This window comes from Bufo bufo, chromosome 7 (assembly GCF_905171765.1).
Source record: "Bufo bufo chromosome 7, aBufBuf1.1, whole genome shotgun sequence".
NCBI lineage: Eukaryota > Metazoa > Chordata > Amphibia > Anura > Bufonidae > Bufo > Bufo bufo.
In genome coordinates this window covers 156,391,131-156,410,108 of record NC_053395.1, presented here as the reverse complement: position 1 = coordinate 156,410,108, position 18,978 = coordinate 156,391,131, and the positions used below count along the sequence as shown (strand labels likewise).

The following is an 18,978-nucleotide window of genomic DNA, read 5'->3' as shown; positions in this document are numbered from 1 at the left end:
CTATAAGCGCCTTTATAATAAACATTTTGCTACAGAACAGGCCAATATTTCCCTTTCACTGCACTACATGAGTCTATATCTTCGATAGCATTCGGATTGTCGTGAACCCTCTCCCTCTCCAACACTGACATTTGTGGCCACCTGAGACCCATACCTGAAATTCCAGCCTTCATAGTCCAAACAATGATAGCAGTCAGGAAAAACAACACTCCCCAGGGTGTTAGTGTTAGTAATACAATCAGCCAGCAGGGGGGGCACTTCTCCCTGATACTTGTAATCTTTGACTTTTGATGTATGTGTAAAATAAATTAAAAAACACTACATACTATACAATAGGGCAAAAAAAAGATGATTAGTATGTGTGCAATGTACACACACAACACTGATGTGAACATGTCATGTAGAAGTCACTTGTAGCTACTGCTTTGAAGTGAGAAAATAAGGAATATATCTACCACTACTAACTACAAAGACTGGGAGGTAATAACTTAAGACTTTCATTATAAAGTCGAACATGTGTTAATATCGTAGATGACATTTTCATCAAGCCAGTATAACAAAAAGTACATACAAAGAAAATTTTTACTAAAAAGGCCAGAAAAAAAAGACTTCACATCAAAAAGTGAGTCAACTACTGGACGGACCACGGAGCAGATATTTGAGCTTCACTCTCACTCTCTTTTGGCAATAGCCAAGTTTGTTGACGTAATGATGGGCCGGTCAGTCGTCCATGGGATCCAGGGGTGCACCTAGCCTTTCTGCTGCCTGAGGCAAAAACGGAAACGGTGCCTCAACCCCCCAATGCCAATTTCTTAACCTAACCCCTTCCCTCCACCCCTACTGTTAAAGACATACTTGGAAACTATTACATACAGCGCTATAAAACTTACAGGGTAATACAGCGCCACATACTGTGCCCACTGTGCTTCCTACTACACTGCAGAAACAGATAATCCCCCTTCTGCCGCCCCCCTCTTGCCCCTACCTGGTGCTGCCTGAGGCAATCGCCTCACCTCGCCTCATTGGTGGTGCACTCCTGATGGAATCGTTCATATGAATGATCCCACCAGCAAAACTGGCCGACCAGGCATTTTTTTATTTTTTATTGGTGCTTGAGCATAATGGTAAGTGAGTGGCTGAATTTAGCCAATTGTGCCATCAACATGCAGTTTTGGACGATGAATGATCGTTCCCACTAGTTTTTCAAAGAGCAGTCAGACAAACTTTAGTCCTCATGCACGCGACCGCTGTTCTGGTACGCATCCGAGCCGCAGTTTTTGCGGCTCGGGTGCGGACCCATTCACTTCTGCATCCGTTTCTCCGTTCCGTAGCCCCGCAAAAAAAATATAACATGTCCTATTCTTGTCCGTTTTAAGGACAAAAATAGGCATTTCTACAATGGGCCACCTGTTCTGTTCCGCAAATTGCGGAAGGCACACAGGCGGCTCCTGTGTTTTGCGGACCGCAAAAAAACGGAACGGTCGTGTGCATGAGGCCTTAATCTCATATATATGTCCACCTTTAGAGTGTGACATCTTAATGAATGTGGCGCAATATTTTCCCCCTCTAAAAAAATTGTTCTCCCCTTTTCTTGATTTTCCTTAAAATAATAAAAAAAAACTCTAAAAACCTCTAATAAAATATGCTATGTGCAAACCTGGCTGCTCCACCCTGAGCATTGCCTCTCATTACTGACCGGCCTGGGGAGCAGGTGTAATGAATCAGCAGTACACAACTGAATTACTATCACTTCTTCCTTCTCCTTTGCTTCATAAGCTTTCCCTTGTTTGCCTGGAGGCACACATAAATTAAGGAGCCCATGCTGTTGGTGGCTACTAATCCACTCAGATCTGAATAAGTGCCTGCCGCAAAACTAGGCTTAGTTGGGGGTATAGCTGTAAGGCACTGGATGATGGGCATTTAGGTTATCTAATGCTGGATTTACACGCTCTGACCAGCAGCCAATTATTGGGAGGGAACCGTTCCTTCTCGACAATTGTTCACCTCTATGAAAACGAGCGATGGCCACTGCGATCACTCGTCCTCATACAGCTGCCTTGTCTCTGGCCAGCAGAGCGCTGTTAATTTACTTGTCTGAATTAATGATTGTTTCACCTGATGAACGAGTGAAAAGCTGATCTGTGGCACCTTTAGATGGACAGATTATGAGGAACGAGCATTCATACGAATGTTAGTCTCCAATGACCTGCTCGACAATCGGGCAGTGTAAACCCGCCTTTATACTGTAGGAAAAGTATTGTGTTCTGTTCATTTTTGAAAGTTTTGTACTTAGGCATCAAGCCGATTATAATAAGATGCTAGGGTGATAAACCTTGCTGATTTTTTTTCTTATCCTTCCGGTAGAGGTCTCAGCACTGATGGTCACACTTGGCTCAATATAATATTTGTGCATATAATCATGGTTAATACATAAAAGTAGTTCAATGCGCAATGTCACTTTTGAGGATGTGTCAATGATGGAATGGCTTCACCATAAAGCATGTCACATCATATAATTTACATAATATATAGCATTTTTGAAATACATAATAAATCAGGAAATTGGCAAAATGATATAGCCATTTTAAGGCCTCAATCACATGGCAGTGATTCGTGGACATGGGCATGTTCTCCACAGACAGCTCCCATTTTTCCTTGATTTTTTTTTTTCAAATTTACCTCGTTTGCAGTTTTCTCTTTTCTCCCATGTTTGAACCCAACATCCTTGTTTGTTATGTGATTGCTGTCCCATCATGCCTTAGGGCAGTGAGATGTGCCTTTGACATCAACAGATCATGTGACTCTAACCACTCACCTTGTTGTTACCAATGAGGGTTCCTATGTCCTACTTTATAAGGTTACAAAGCAGGACGTAACCAACAGCTTGACCCAGGGTACTAAGGTAGGCTAATAACTTTTGAAAAAGGCATCAAGGGAATTTGATGTAACAGTGATATCTTTTGGGCGGGATACATTTATATTAGTGGCACAGCTCCATGGCTCATTTACAATGTGGTTCCTGGGTGTGGGCTGGTCCCACCCTCTATCTAAGAGATTGCTGCTGTAGTTCAGTAAGGGTGTGCGTTTAGACAACCATATTTCTGGGTCCGCATCCATTCCGCAATTTTGAAGGCTAGGTGCGGACCCGTTCATTTCAATGGGGCCGCAAAAAGATGCACACTGCGGCCTCGCAAAAAATATAGAGCATGTCCTATTCTTGTCTTTGCAGACAGCAAAACACTTACGGTCATATAAATGTAGTCTTAAAGCATCAATTTGGTGTGGAGACAGAAGCACACAGAGAGAGTTCACCACAGAAAAAAACAGCAATTGTGAGCAGACAGCAACAAGCAACAGAACAGAACAAAATGGGTCTGGAGAGACAGGAACCAAGCAACAGCCTCTGAGAGAGAGAAGAAGGTAGAGAAGCCATTAAAAAGGAAGAGTGCTGGAAAATAAAAGCCAGTGAAAGGTAATGTCTATACCTTGGTTATAGACTTCACTGCATTGTGGTTGGGGAGAGAAGTTTCAGACACCCCAGGGTCAGATTGGCCATAGACTCTACAGGGAAATATCCTGGTGGGCCAATGCTTAGGGGGACGCCCAAGCCCCCCTCTCTGTGGTAATTAACGCTGTGAGAATCAGGTACTCATGCACCTGGCCAGCGACCACACATGTCCTCCTGAATTCAACTACTGTGGCCTGCATCTCACCTTCTGAGCCCTCTGCTCCATATCTTAATCTGAGACTGGAGGAGGAGGAAGAGAACAAAAAATGGCAGCTATTGATGCCCAACACAGAGGGAAAGCTTTTGGGGCAATATATTGTGCTGCACTGTGGTATATGGTATTTTGCACTATGGTACTGCTGACCCCTCTTACTTATGTTGCCCCGCGTCCTGTCAATTTAGACAATCCTACAACATGAGCTTTTTTATCCAGGGCCACTTTAAGTTCCCAATCCGCCTCTGCACCCTACCACATTGAAAGTACAGACTGGCCATCTGTTTAAAGAAAAGCTGCACCCCAAAGTTGTGCATTTGCAATGCTACATTTTGAAGATTTAGATAGACAAAGAAATAATGAGTAGGGAAGAGGGAGAATGCAACCCTTGGTCGAAATTGGGAAAATTGTGCAGAACATCTAGAGAGAGACTTAAAGGGGAACTTCATACCACTTGCACCTCTATAAACAGCCTTAGGAAAGCTGATTATGCAACACGTGTGTTAAGAACTGTGCCTATCTCTGTCAACGCATGTATTGGGAACTGCTGAAGTTGCCCTCAAAATGGTTCATCTGTTACCTGTTACCCCAGCCTCATCATTTTGTGCACCAACATCTGCATTGCCGCAGCATTGAATTGTCTGCCTCTCTATCAGGCAACCCTGCCTTGCACCAGGAAAGATATCTACACCAAGGGCACCCAACCTAATACCAGGCAGAAGCCACAAAGCCAGGGAGTGCCCCAAAGGGAAGAAAACGTGCACCCTTCCCATGACAGCACAGCCGCCAGGGAATGCTGGTGCGAGGTCCGCCACTGTGAGTACAACTACCTCCATCATTGCTACCACCACTCCCATCCTCTACACTACCCCCTGTATTACTAGTCACAATTACTAGTCAAAATGTACCCAAAAAACTAGTGTACATGCGGAACGAAATTGCGGACGTGTGAATGGAGCCTAACTCTAAATACTAGACACCATTAGAGTGCCCCAAAGTCTTCTTTTAGCTTTCTTTTTCACTTTTTTTCATGCTTCTACAGTGGATATAAAAAGTCTACCCCTTTTAATCACTTTTAATGTGACCTATAAACTGTACCACTCTATTGAAAAACAAACTGAAATCTTTTAGGTGGAGGGAAGAAAACAAAAAAAAATAAAAAAATAATGTGGTTGTATAAGTGTGCACACCCTCTTATAACTGGGGATGTAGCTGTGTTCAGAATTAAGCAATCACATTCAAAATCATGTTACATAGGAGTCAGCATACACCTGCCATCATTTAAAGTGCCTCTGATTAACCCCAAATAAAGTTCAGCTGCTCTAGTTGGTCTTTCCTGAAATTTTCTTAGATAAAGAAGAAAATCCACAGCACTCCTCAGTTCTGGTGAACAAGCTGGTTACTTTATTGGTAACAGCAGCATAGGGATAGCAACGTTTCAACCATCTCTGGTCTTTATCAAGATCTCTGGTCTTTATCAAGATCTCTGGTCTTTATCATAACTTGATAAAGAACAGAGATGGTTGAAACGTTGCTATCCCTATGCTGCTGTTACCAATAAAGTAACCAGCTTGTTCACCAGAACTGAGGAGTGCTGTGGATTTTCTTCTTTATCTGTATACCTATGGGACCCTCAGCCAGGATCCTCATCCGCGAGCACCGACCTATCTAGGTTTCTATTGGCAACTGTCCCTATATTGGGACCTGGAGTGCTGCTTAACCCTCTTTTTTACTGAAATTTTCTTAGTCACATCCGACAGCAAAAGCCACGGTCCACAGAGAGCTTCCAAAGCATCAGAGGGATCTCATTGTTAAAAGGTATCAGTCAGGAGAAGGGTACAAAAGAATTTCCAAGGCATTAGATATTCCATGGAACATAGTGAAGTCATCATCAAGTGGAGAAAATATGGCACAACAGTGACATTACCAAAAACTGGACGTCCCTCCAAAGTTGATGAAAAGACAAGAAGAAAACTGGTCTGGGAGGCTACCAAGAGGCCTACAGCAACATTAAAGGAGCTGCAGGAATATCTGGCAAGTACTGACTGTGTGGTACATGTAACAACAATCTCCCGTATTCTTTATATGTCTGGGCTATGGGGTAGAGTGGCAAGACGAAAGCCTTTTCTTATGAAAAAAAAACATCCAAGCCAGGCTACATTTTGCAAAAACCCATCTGAAGTCTCCCAAAAGCATGTGGGAGAAGGTGTTATGGTCTGATGAAACCAAGGTTGAACTTTTTGGCCATAATTCCAAAAGATATGCTTGGCGCAAAAACAACACTGCACATCACCAAAAGAACACCATACCGACAGTGAAGCATGGTGGTGGCAGCATCATGCCAAGGGGCTGTTTTTCTTCAGCTGGAACTGGCGCGTTAGTTAATCTAGAGGGAATTATGAACAGTTCCAAATACCAGTCAATATTGGCACAAAACCTTCAGGCTTCTGCTAGAAAGCTGAACATAAAAGAGGAACTACATCTTTCAGCATGACAACGACCCAAAGCATACATCCAAATCAACAAAGGAATGGCTTCACCAGAAGAAGATTAAAGTTTTGGAATGGCCCAGCCAGAGCCCCGACCTGAATCCGATTGAAAATCTGTGTGGTGATCTGAAGAGGGCTGTGCACAGAAGATGCCCTCGCAATCTGACAGATTTGGAGTGTTTTTGCAAAGAAGAGTGGGCAAATCTTGCCAAGTCAAAATGTGCCATGCTGATAGACTCATACCCAAAAAGGCTGAGTGCTCTAATAAAATCAAAAGGTGCTTCAGCAAAGTATTAGTTTAAGGGTGTTCACACTTATGCAACCATATTATTTTATTTTTATATTTTTTCTTCCCTTTACCTAAAAGATTTCAGTTTGTTTTTCAATTGAGTTGTACAGTTTATAGGTCACATTGAAGGTGGAAAAAGTTCTGAAATGATTTATCTTTGTCTCATTTTTTTTTCCGCACAGAAACCTGAAATTTTAACAGGGGTGTGTAGACTTTTTATATCTACAGTATATTTAAGTATGATATTCAGTGCAAATAATTTTTTTCAGCTTTTAAAAAAAAAGCAACAAACCACTAAAAACCTTGAAAAAATGGTAAACATTGCAAGCCATTTTAACCACAAAAAATAAAAAATAAAGACTATGTTGATGAAAGGGGCTGTTTAGATCTGAGATTGTCTGCCTGATGACTTCCTGAGCAGTCATTTCCTGCATTTGATGAGTGTCCTGGAAGTGTCAGAACGGCAGACGCAGGAGATCGGTCCAGTGCGTATTAGTTATTTTATTATTTTACAGCATTCTGAGCCTGTTTTTTCATTTTTTTAATTGCCGCCTGAACAATGGGTAGTGCTCTTTTTGCTCTTTTTTTTTTATAGATCTGCTCCAGATCAATAAAAATAATTTGGGTCATTTTGTAATTTTGGTCATTTTTTATTATTCTCAAAATATTTTTTTGCAGTGTAAAAATATTTGGGAAAGACTATGACTAGACTATAGATTAAAGCAGTGTCGGACTTGTGTTTCTTGGGCTAAACAGATGATAATATTCTTGGGGCCCAACCCAGATATCATTAATAAAGTCTAATAGTTTTTGAAGGAAAGAAATAGACCCTAGTGGCAAGTGATTATCTCAAAAGGCAGCTCTAAAAAGGGATTTTCTTTTCCTGGACCTTTGGGCCCATCGGAGGATCTTCTGGTACTTTGGTGGGCCAATCCAACTCTGGATTAAAGAACAAGTTGTATCATGTTCTCATATTTCATTAATTTCCACCACAGTGTCGCAACGTCTTAAATATGAACAAACCCATAAAGCGAAAATGTCTCACTGAGTTATTGTGCAGGCATCCATGTCGAGCGCCACCAACTCATTTATGAAAACCAAATGGCAGAAACAGCAAATTTGCACCTAGAATAGCACATTCCCTCTAGCCAAACATCATCACAAAATCTAAATGGCACCAGGGCTGACCTTTTCATACTTCAAAGAATTTCAACAATGTAATTTTATGCCTCCAGCACAGGATTTGTTTTAATGATTTGTCCATTGGCAAACTGTATGTTGCGCTTCAGAAAAAGCTCAGCTTCAGAAGACTAACTGCAATCTAAAAAGCCAGATCCGCCAGGAAAAAATTAGGAAACACTTTGAGGGCTCACGCATTTTTTGTCCTTGTCCGTTGCAATTTTTTTTGCAGCCCGTATGCGGAACCATTCATTTCAATGGGGCCACAAAAAAAATAAAAATCAGTGTGCATTTTGTATGCCCACAAGTCCATTCCGCAAAAAAATAGAACATGTCCTATTCTTGTCCGTTTTGCGAACAAGAACAGGCCTTGTTACAATGGGTCTACAAAAAAAAGGATGTAACACAGATGTCAGACAGATGTCATCCATTTTTTTGTGCGGATTCATGTTTTGCAGACCGCAAAATACAGTTGTGTTCAAAATAATAGCAGTGTGTTTATAAAAGTGAATAAAGCTCAAAATCCTTCTAATAACTTTTATTTCCATACACGCAAATGCATTGGGAACACTACACATTCTATTCCAAATCAAAACATGAAGAAAAATATATCAAATTTGTGTTGTTCCTCTAAAAAAAATGAACAAAAGTGAATATTAGACTGTTCAAAAAATAGCAGTGTTTGTATTCTTCTTTACAAACTCAAACATTCACTATATAAAATGAACAATATTTGAAGATTTTGCTTTCCTTTGAATCACTGCTGTACATCTGTGTTGCATGGAGTCAACCAACTTCTGAAACCTGTGAACAGGTATTCCAGCCCAGGATGATTGGACTACATTCCACAGTTCTTCTCTATTTCTTGGTTTTGCTTCAGAAACTGCATTTTTGATGTCACCCCACAAGTTTTCTATTGGATTAAGATCCGGGGATTGGGCTGACCACTCCATAACGTCAATCTTGTTGATCTGGAACCAAGATGTTGCACGTTTACTGGTGTGTTTGGGGTCGTTGTCTTGTTGGAACAGCCATTTCAAGGGCATTTCCTCTTCAGCATAAGGCAGCATGACCTCTTCACGTATTCTGATGTATTCAAACTGATCCATGATCCCTGGTATGCAATAAATAGGCCCAACACCTTAGTATTAGAAACATCTCCATATCATGATGCTTGCGCCACCATGCTTCACTGTCTTCACAGTGTACTGTGGCTTGGATTCAGTGTTTGGGGTCGTCTGACAAACTGTCTCCGGCCACTAGACCCAAAAAGAACAATCTTACTTTCTTCAGTCCACAAAATGTCTCTTTAGGCCGTCAATGTGCTCTTTGGCAAATTGTAACCTCTTCAGCATGTCTTTTATTCAACAGTGGGACTTTGCGGGGGCTTCTTGCAGATAGCTTGGCTTCACATAGGCGTCTTCTAACTGTAACAGTACTCACAGGTAACTTTAGACCTTCTTTGATCTTCCTGGAGCTGATTGTTGGCTGAGTCCTTGCCATTTTGGCTATTCTTCTATCCAATCGAATGGTAGTTTTTCGCTTTCTTCCACGTCTTTCAGGTTTTAGTTGACATTTTAAAGCATTTGCAATCATTTTAGCTGAGCAGCCTATCATTTTCTGCACTTCTTTATATGTTTTACCCTCTCCAATCTGTTCTTCTGAACAATGTCTGGAAGGACCCATTTTCCTCAGAATTTCAGAGAGAAATGCACTGTAACCAGCATGTACAACATTTGCTGCCTTCCTTCCTTAAATTAGGGCAATAACTGCCACCTGTTTTTCAAAGAATGAATGACCTCACTCATTGAACTCCACGCTGCTATTATTTTGAACATGCCCCTTTCAATAAGTGATTGAATTACAGAGAATCAGCAGCATGCATGTCATGACTGTTGGGTCTGTTGGATTTCTATTACTCTACTACATTTGCTAGTAAATATAATTTCTACCAAAAACAGTGATTGATCAGGTTAGTGATGTCTGACTGCTATTATTTTGAACACAACTGTAAATAAGGTTGTGTGCATGAGCCCTAAGGCTGGGTTCACAAGTGACTGAAAACCAAGCAAAAAAAAAATCTGATGCGGTTTTTACTGGGGTAAAGCCATCAGATTTCACCCTCTCTGTTGCAAAGGGTGAAATCTGCAGGAGAAATCCGTGGTATAGAATGACATGCTGCTCATTTAAAATATACAATGCCAAGCCTTTTCTGCAGTTTTTTTTCTGAAATTCTCATTCAGTTTGCTGTCACTGTACAACACTGCGGATTTGCCGCACGAAAATCCATGACGGCAAATCCGCAGCTAATCAGTCACTTGTGACCGTGGTCTAAATGTTCCAAGAAAGACAACAAGTTGGCAGTAATTGATAATTGTTATTTATTGCAAGCAATTCAATAGATAAGATGGATAGTCGATGCTTGATATTGGCGTTCTTGTCATTGGTGGTGCTCAGTCAGAGCCGTCTATTATGGAGGCTCATGCATGGACCCCTGTTGGTTTGTAGGGATTCTTTGTGCTGCCATTTGGTGCCTCCACATTGAGGTTCCATTGAAAAGAGCACTGGATAGATTTTTCTTACAAAAAACCTTAGGCTTCTTTTACATCTGTGATTTCCTTTCCGGTTTTGAGATCAGTCAGAGGATCTCAAAACCGGAGGAAAACGCTTCAGTTTTATCCCCCATTTATTGTCAATGGGGACAAAACTGGACAAACCGGAACGGAGTGCACCAGAATGCATTCCGTTTTGCAGGCAGGGTTTTTGTGTGCGTCATGGGAAAGTGGACATGCCGGATCAGCATAAAAAAACATGCAAGTCAATGGTGTCGGATCTGGCGCCTATTGCCTTACAATGGTATTCGATGCCGGATCTGGCACCTATTGCCTTACAATGGTATTCGATGCCGGATCCGGCATGTTCATTTTCGATATAATACAACCGGATCCGTTCTGAATGGATGCAGCTGGTTGTATTGTTTAAACTCTGATGGATCTCAAAACCAGAAGGAAAACGCAGATGTGAAAGTAGCCTAGGTGTCCTTTATATAAAATAGGAGGAACATGGAAGCACAGTACGCATGCAAAACAGGCTATGGGCGCCATATTATAGCAATGTAATACACTGATCTATAACATGGTCCTGTCCAGGAGGACTCTAACATCCATTTATCAAGTTGTCTTGGACATACAAGATTTTAGAGAATAATAATGCCCACTAAATGTCCTTAGACTGTATGGATTGACCCATAAACACCTTTTTTTCTGGACAAATTCTTAGCCAAAAGGGGTCTAGGCATAGTACAAGGGAATGGTAAAGAGGACTTACTTCATCTAGTCCATTTGTTTGAAACTTGAGGGGTCCATTTTGTTGGCGTACTTAGGAGAACCCTCAGTTCCATTCATTTGAATGGGGTTGGCAGGAAGAACATGGATTTCTGCAAGCCCCGTTCAGACGACGCAGAAAATTTCTGCAACAAAATCTGCCACGTGTGAAGGCATCTAAATGCATCTAGTGTGGTTGTGATATAGTATTATACATATAGTGCAATGCATTTTCCTTATCAGTTTTAATAACCTAGTTTAGGCCTCATGCACGCAACCGTTTTTCGGGTCCGCATCCAAGCCGCAGCTTTTGCGGCTTGGGTGCTGACCCATTGACTTCAATGGGGCCGCAAAAGATGCGGACAGCACTCCGTGTGCTGTCCGCATCCTTTGCTCTTTTCCGAGGCCCCGCAAAAAAAATATAGCATGTCCTATTCTTGTCCGTTTTGCGGACAAGAATAGGCATGTCTACAATGGGCTTCTGTTTTTTGCGGATCCGCGGTTTGCGGACCGCAAATAACGGAACGGTCGTGTGCATGAGGCCTTAGTGAGATTACTTGAACCTAACAGACTAGAATTGTTCTATAATCACATTGGGGGAGAAATAACAAAACCAGTGCAAGGCAAAAGTGGAAGTTTTACCCATATCAGCCAATATTATCCAAAGGGCCAGAGAAATGACAGCTGAATGCATCTGGTTGCTTTTTGCACCTTTACCCACGTTTTCCTTAGGGCAGCTTTGATATATACTGTATTCCCCAAATTCTCACAAATACATGTTTAGGGCTATGTTCACATAGTGTTCTAATTTTACATTTAGGGTATGCAGAGTAGTCTGTGATTTTGGCGCTACTCCCATTATTTGCGAAAAAATGTTCAAATTGTGGGTAAAACGTGGTTGGGACCTACATGGCACAACACATTTAACACACTGGTGTAGATTTCATCTCCGGGTGCACAGATCTCCAAAATAATAGGCACGTGTCTCTTAATAAATTTGGTGCATCTTATGCCATCTTATATTTTAATAGGATTGGAGTAAGAAACATATGCAACAGGATTTTTCCTATGCAGCAAATATCACTGAATAATGCAATATATACGGAGACAGCAACCTCCCTATCAAACCATTTGCATAGACCATGCAAAGTCCATTTCCTCTTTTATGAAATTTTATTTATTTTATACTTTTTCTTGACATGTAAATTAGGCCTTTTGTGCAATGGGGGAGTCACCATTGCTCTTGTTGCACCCAAGCTTCACTACTTCTGTGGCCAGACACTTCCTCTATGCTTTGCCACTGCCTGTCCCTGTCAATCAAAGCAGCGAGGGGGGGGGCTGGACACAAAAAGGAGCGGAGTTTGGGTGCACCAAGAGCAACGGTGACTCCCGCATTTCACCAATGGCCTCATTTGCATATTAAGAAAAAGTATCATAACTTGGGAACGGATCCTCGGATCAACAAATCAGGTGAATCACAACTATGTGTCTATACAAACAGATGGATAGGGAGGTCGCTGCTGATGTATGTTTAAAGGGAATCTAACATTAAAAGGGAATTGTGCCGTCTGAATACACATCCTTACCTGCCGTCTCCGAGTCTCCAGATGGCATCTCTCCATTGATGCCATTCTCTTTGCTTGTAGCATGTGATTCTTGAAGATCCCTCTCCCCATACGCTCTGCCCGTCTCTCTGAAGGGAATGCCATTGGAGCTGTGGACCATTCCATCTCCTGCTCCCCCTTGTTCTTTCATATCTGTTGTGTGAGGGAGAGGAGCGGCCTCACTGAGCTGTCCCGGTGCCCAGTGGGATGATTTGGGCTCATCCTGCCTGTTATCCGTCATACTTCCTCCAGCCAGAAACCTGCAACCAAAATGAAATAATTTATCTGAAAAAAATATATTTACATTCGAATACCCATTGCATAAATCTAATGATATAAGTATTCATATGATCAGATAATATTCCTTAGAACATGATACGGCCAGGCAAGCTGTGAGAATGGCTACAATATTTCATTAAAGAGCATTTTCCTCAAGTTGTTTTCTTCATTATATATGTTTCCTGGAAAACTACATATGTTTCCTGGAACGTAAAATGGCTCTGGAAAAAATCTAAAAGTGGCCCCATGTTGTAGATGGGTCCAAATTGAGTGGGCAGCACAAGTAGATAGGGACAACAGAAGTAGGCAGGGGCAGCAATACCGTAGTGCAGAACAAAATACCGCCCCTGCAGAACCAAATACTACAGTGCAGCAAAAAATACTGTCACCCTTGCCGTAGTATACAACTGTATCACCATCCTGAGGTTAGAGATTTCTCGTTTGCTCACTGTTAGCACTATTTTCTTGAAGAACTGGGGTCCTGAGATCAAATCTGACAAGACACAACATCTCCATGGAGTTTTTATGCCCTCCAATGTATGTGTGTGCTTCCTCTCACATCCCACACACATACTGAGAGGCTGATTACCTTAATGTGAAACTGGCCACTAACATCTACAGTATATGTACAGTACAGACCAAAAGTTTGGACACACCTTCTCATTCAAAGAGTTTTCTTTATTTTCATGACTATGAAGGCATCAAAACTATGAATTAACACATGTGGAATTATATACATAACAAACAAGTGTGAAACAACTGAAAATATGTCATATTCTAGGTTCTTCAAAGTAGCCACCTTTTGCTTTGATTACTGCTTTGCACACTCTTGGCATTCTCTTGATGAGCTAACTTTGTCATTGGTTTCATATGCCAGGAGGACAACACACCGTTCGACGATCCCGGTCTGTGACAGATCGCCCTATATGTACACCTAATAATTGAGTGTCCCACTACCAGCACATGTCTGGCCTGCCCTGCTCTCCTGGTCCCCTGCCTACTGGAGCTGACATTCCCCTGACTGGCAGAGGAAGTGTCCGGCTGCAGCAGTGCTGTCCCTGAACTGACATCCCCCTCATCTGCCAACTTTGGAAACTTGTTGGGGTGTGTCAGATCAGGGCTAGCCTCCCTGGCACTCTTCCCTCTACCCCGCTTTCTAACTGTTATCCAGCTAGCTGCCTCACTTTCCTGAGCCTCCTCGCTACCACCCTCCCCCACATCTACCCCATAGAGTGCTTGCTTAGTGAGCAGCAAACTCTTTTCCAAATTGTCAATGCTTCTCAGTGTTGAAACTCGCCCGGTTAGATACTCGATGTACGATTCCAAACAGGCAATTTGCTCACATATTGAACAAAGATATGCACCCTCAAATGGCTGTTCCAGGACTGCATACATCAGACAAGATGTGCACTGGACTGCGCTGTCAATAATGGAACACATACTAAATGGGGATTAGGCAAGAAAAGAGGAAAAATTCTATATGGTGCAGTGATAAGAATCTAACTTACTGTAGTCCCGTCATAAAGTCCCTGATGCTCAAGTCACGTAATCTAAAGTCACAAACTTGAAATCAAACACGCGAACGCTCACAAACTCGCGTTGTTTGTGTGCTTGTGTAAGTGCAGGTCTCAAACCAGACTGCTTTTTTTCCCTCTGGATTCAAAATCTTTGGCAGAAAGACTTTGCTGCTGTGGGAGGGACTATTGTAAAAGCATTCTACCACTCTTGAGAGACAGAGAGCAGGAGCACTAAAACTATCAGCATAGATGTTGTCCATACACTGCTATTGGGAGAGGATTGCACTGTACAATACCTTGGAACTGTGCCTTTTTGCTGCTATGTGTACTACTACTCCCATCTTCACTACAGAAAAGAGAAACTTTATTTATTACCACCTGTAGCTTGGTTATTGACTCCATCACACATCAGCCAGTCCTCCTCATCTACCCTCCAGCCTTGTACCCTGCCAAATCATCTACCATCAGGGGTACCCCAACTACCACCAAGCAGGAGGCTCAACTCCAGGGTGTGTTCCAAGGGAAGAAAGGGTGCACCCTCAAGTCACTGCACAGCACTAGGGAGCACCAGAGTGGAGATCGCTACTGTGATCTGTGAGTACTACCACCACCCTCAGAGCCATAACTACCACTCCGATCCTTCATGCATTCCCCGGTGGTCTGATGCAAATGCACAGCAATTGTGGCTCAAATTGAGCCAGGATTCTGACATGCATGTTGTGTGCTACATTTATTAAGTGCCTCGTATGACATGGCTTAGCGAAAAAGATTTGTGGCTTGTCTTAAATGAGTTTTGGCCTAAAGGGGTATTGGTAGGACCTGTACCTACCTAACATTGAACACGTGAAGTGCTGCCCTTTACTGATACGCTGGAAAGAAAAGTGTAGAAACTCAAAATTTTGCAAATTTTTGCCACGTTGTAGATAGATTTTAGGTGCAGACACATTAGTAGATATGTAACAAAATTGTCACAAAATTCTGGTGAACAGTAAGCCAAATCATAAGTGGTATAAACTTAGATTAGACAGTCTAAAGACTGTCTAGTTTGAAGGCCTTATTAGACCAAGCAATATTCTGGCCAATTATCAGAAACAAGCATTGATATGAACAATAATTGGCCTGTGTAATCCTGCTGCCGATCAGCCGATGAACGAATAAACGCTTATTTGTTGGCTAATTGGAATCTTTCCTCAGGGTGCAAGATGCCTGATTATTGGCAGCACATCTGGCTGTGTAATCAAGGATATACTGCGGTAATCAATATAACTGAATATGGGAGGGATGACTGTGGTAGCGATCATTCCTCCAACATTCACTTTGCATTGACCTGTGTATTAGGCCAGTGTAAATGACTGCAGCGACCCGGAGGGGAGTGCTGTGAGGAAGATGAGTGTGGTAGGGGCTATGATGGTGGTAGTACTGCTCACAGTTCATGATGACAGTCCTCACCCTGACTGTCCCTGGGTTGTGCAGTGAATTGAGGGCACACCCCTTCTTCCCCTGGGGCACACTCTGGACTTTTTGAATCCCCTGCCTGGTGTTAGGTGGAGCGCCCTTAATGTTTGGTGGCTGGCAGGGTGCAGCGCAGGAGTACAGGTGTAGGGTCTAGCGGATGATGGAGGGAATAACTAGACTCAGTATAATTTGAATAAATAAAGTCTCTCTTTACTGAGTGGATGATGAGAGTTGCAGTACAGATAGCAGTAATTGGCACAGTCCTTAGGTATATCACAAAGTTTACTTTTCCCAATGGCTATGTATAGGCAGCAGCAATGTTGGTAGTGATCCTCCCTGAGTCGCGCTCTAAATAACCTTAGAAAATAACTTTCCTAAATAACCACAAGTGTGCAATTCTATTATCATTAACTTCTTCGGAGTGCAGATCTTATATCCGGATGGCCAGTCGATCTCAAAGGGTGGCAGGTGTTGGAGGCAATTAACCCTTTTCAGAACCAGTGAAATCTTAATGTCATAAAGGAGCAGTACCTTACTGACTCCAGTGCACGGCCACAACCTTCTGTGAATGTCTGTTCTTTTTATCTCAGTGCTTTTCTCTCAGTTACGTAAGTAGTTCTCTGGCAGCTCTTCAATCTCAGGAGTGGTGTCTCTCCCTCTACTTGGCAGGTCCTTACACATGTAGGTCTTGTCTCTAGTTCTGCTCAGCTAAGACTCTCCAACTAGGGGGCAGGCTCAGACCATCACTCTGGCAACCTAACCCAGTCTGCCAGTTAGTTAACCATTTGTTGCCCATATATTGCCAGGGGGTGTACATAGTGCATAAAGAAAAGTGCTTTAACAACAAATCACAACTCTTGGTTCACCATTAACTCTTTGGCATGAAATTAACCCTTTCTGTAGTGTACCTCTGGGTCAGTACACGAGTGCCGATGGATCGGCGCTCATCCTGCCCAAATTTCGGGCAGTCTAATAGGGCCCTAAGTTTAGCCTGTCTAAATCTCAGACAGTATTAGTAAATTTGCCCCAGTATTTGCTGGCAAACGTGTTTACATCAGGTTACCACCTACTCACACATTTATCAGACGTAGACTGATAGTCTTGTATGCAGTATATTGATTTCCAAGGAAAATATACAACATGTTGGCATTTACCTTGGAAAAAGACTGGATCTGCACAAAGCAACTGTGAAAAGTCTTGGTAAACAGAAGTGTAACTGTGATCTACAACAGATCAGCATTGTGCGTTCATATTCACATGAATCTCGCCAATTGCTTCTTACAGGGTTTTAACAAATGCTCTTTTTCTTCTCTGAAAAGCAAATTGCAATGAGAAAAGAAATTGTGGCCAAGTGAAAGAGACGCTTTGTGTAACAAGAAAGGGAAAGGCCAGACGCCGCTACTCTATCTAAAGTCAATGAATAAACTGATGCCTATCATCTTTCCTGGGTGCCGCCCTCCATTCAGTGAGTTAATAAAATATTAATTTCCTTTTTTACACAATGCTTAACATACATCGACTGGCCATTAAATTGTAGGAGGAAGCAATTTATGCCGCCATGCTCAATACAAGTAAAGTATAGTGAAGAAGGCGCTGGCTATAAGGAGCCTAAGGGATGAATAGAAGATATCAGACTATAATGGAGCTGCCCATAGCAACCAATCAGACCTCCTCTCTCATTTCTTAAGCTGCTCTGGAGAGATGAAAATTGAGCTTTGATTGGTTGCTATGGGCAACAAAGGCAGACTTACTGTTAGCTTTGATAAATGAGTCCTCATGTCTCTGGGATAGACATAAGCCATCTGATTAGTAGGAATCGAATTCGTTCATAAACCAGCACAGTTTGTAACTGCGCATGCGCCGCTACACTTTTGACTCTGATTGGTTGCTATGGGCAACAAAGGCAGTTGGACTGTTAGCCCAATGGGGATCATTTATCAAAAGTGGTGCAAGGGAAAAATGGCTTAGTTGCCCATAGCAATCATATACTCATATGATCTTATGAGTGCAGGACAATAGTCCCGCGGGCAGACCGACGTGCACAGCATCATTGAAATCTATGATGCTGTGTACTCCCGTGTGCACGATCAATGCCGCTCTGGGACATATGGCCCGCTTACGGACAGTATATCTCAGAGGGCATACGGTCTTGTGCAAGAGGCCTTAATGGGACTGGCGGGTATTCAAGCAGCTTCTGCCAGAACAGCCTGCCAGAGCTCTCAAACTCTAGTGTGAAAGTAACCTAAGCCAGTTTTCCTCTACACCACTTTTGATACGTCTGCCCTAATGTTCTTATTGACATGGAGAGAGAATTTAAAGGCATATTAATGGAGTATTTGATTTTGCCAAATAAAGAATATTCTTATAATGCATCAGTTTTTCACCATTTTCATGATTTCTGCTTCCAGCCATTCAATGGAAGACTTTTGGAAGTAACCGCTTAAAGGATGTCTCACTTCAACAAATGGCATTTCTCATGTAGGCAAAGTTAATACAAGGCACTTACTAATGTATTGTAATTGTCCATGTTGCTTCCTTTGCTGGTTTGAATTTTTCCATCACATTATACACTGCTCGTATCCAGTGGTCACAACCACCCTGCAATTCAGCAGCAGTCGTCATGCTTGAACTCTACAGGAAAAGGTGCTTTTCCTATAGTTAGAAGTGTATAATGTGATAGAGAAATGAATCAAGCCAGCAAAGGAGGCAATATGGACAATCACAACACATTAGTAAGTGCCTTGTATTAACTTTATCTACATGAAACATTTAGCTTGCTGAAGTGAGACAACCGTGAGTGACTGCATGCAGAGATCTTGAAAACAGCCAGAAATGGATACAAAAAGTATATTGAAAAATTGCAAAAGCTTGTACTATAATATAGCATTAGCCGAGTTCAGACTTGGTATTTTAGTTTGTAAAAACCACAGCAAAAACCTGTTTAGTAGAAGACGAAAAGAAAAGAATCAAGATCATAGGGGTTGTCCCATTTCAGGAGGAAACTGGACAACCTTTCGGATCCGCCTGTAATAAAGAACTGGTAATTACCTCACAGATCCCGCATCACCACATCGGTTCTCCCGACCAGGCTTTGTTTTTCCAGCCGCAGTAGTGACGTCAT

General features: G+C 42.2%; 1 protein-coding gene across 8 annotated transcripts in view; it reads right to left on the bottom strand.

Annotated features, from left to right (window-relative positions):
* Window positions 1-18,978, bottom strand: part of MAP2 (microtubule associated protein 2) — a 258,280-nt gene that overhangs the window by 79,711 nt on the left and 159,591 nt on the right. For all 8 annotated transcript variants that reach the window (XM_040441562.1, XM_040441559.1, XM_040441560.1 and 5 more), the window contains one exon: window positions 12,589-12,866. In XM_040441562.1, coding sequence (XP_040297496.1) covers window positions 12,589-12,847 — 259 coding nt within the window. In that variant the 5' untranslated portion in view covers window positions 12,848-12,866. The remainder of the gene's footprint in view (window positions 1-12,588; window positions 12,867-18,978) is intronic.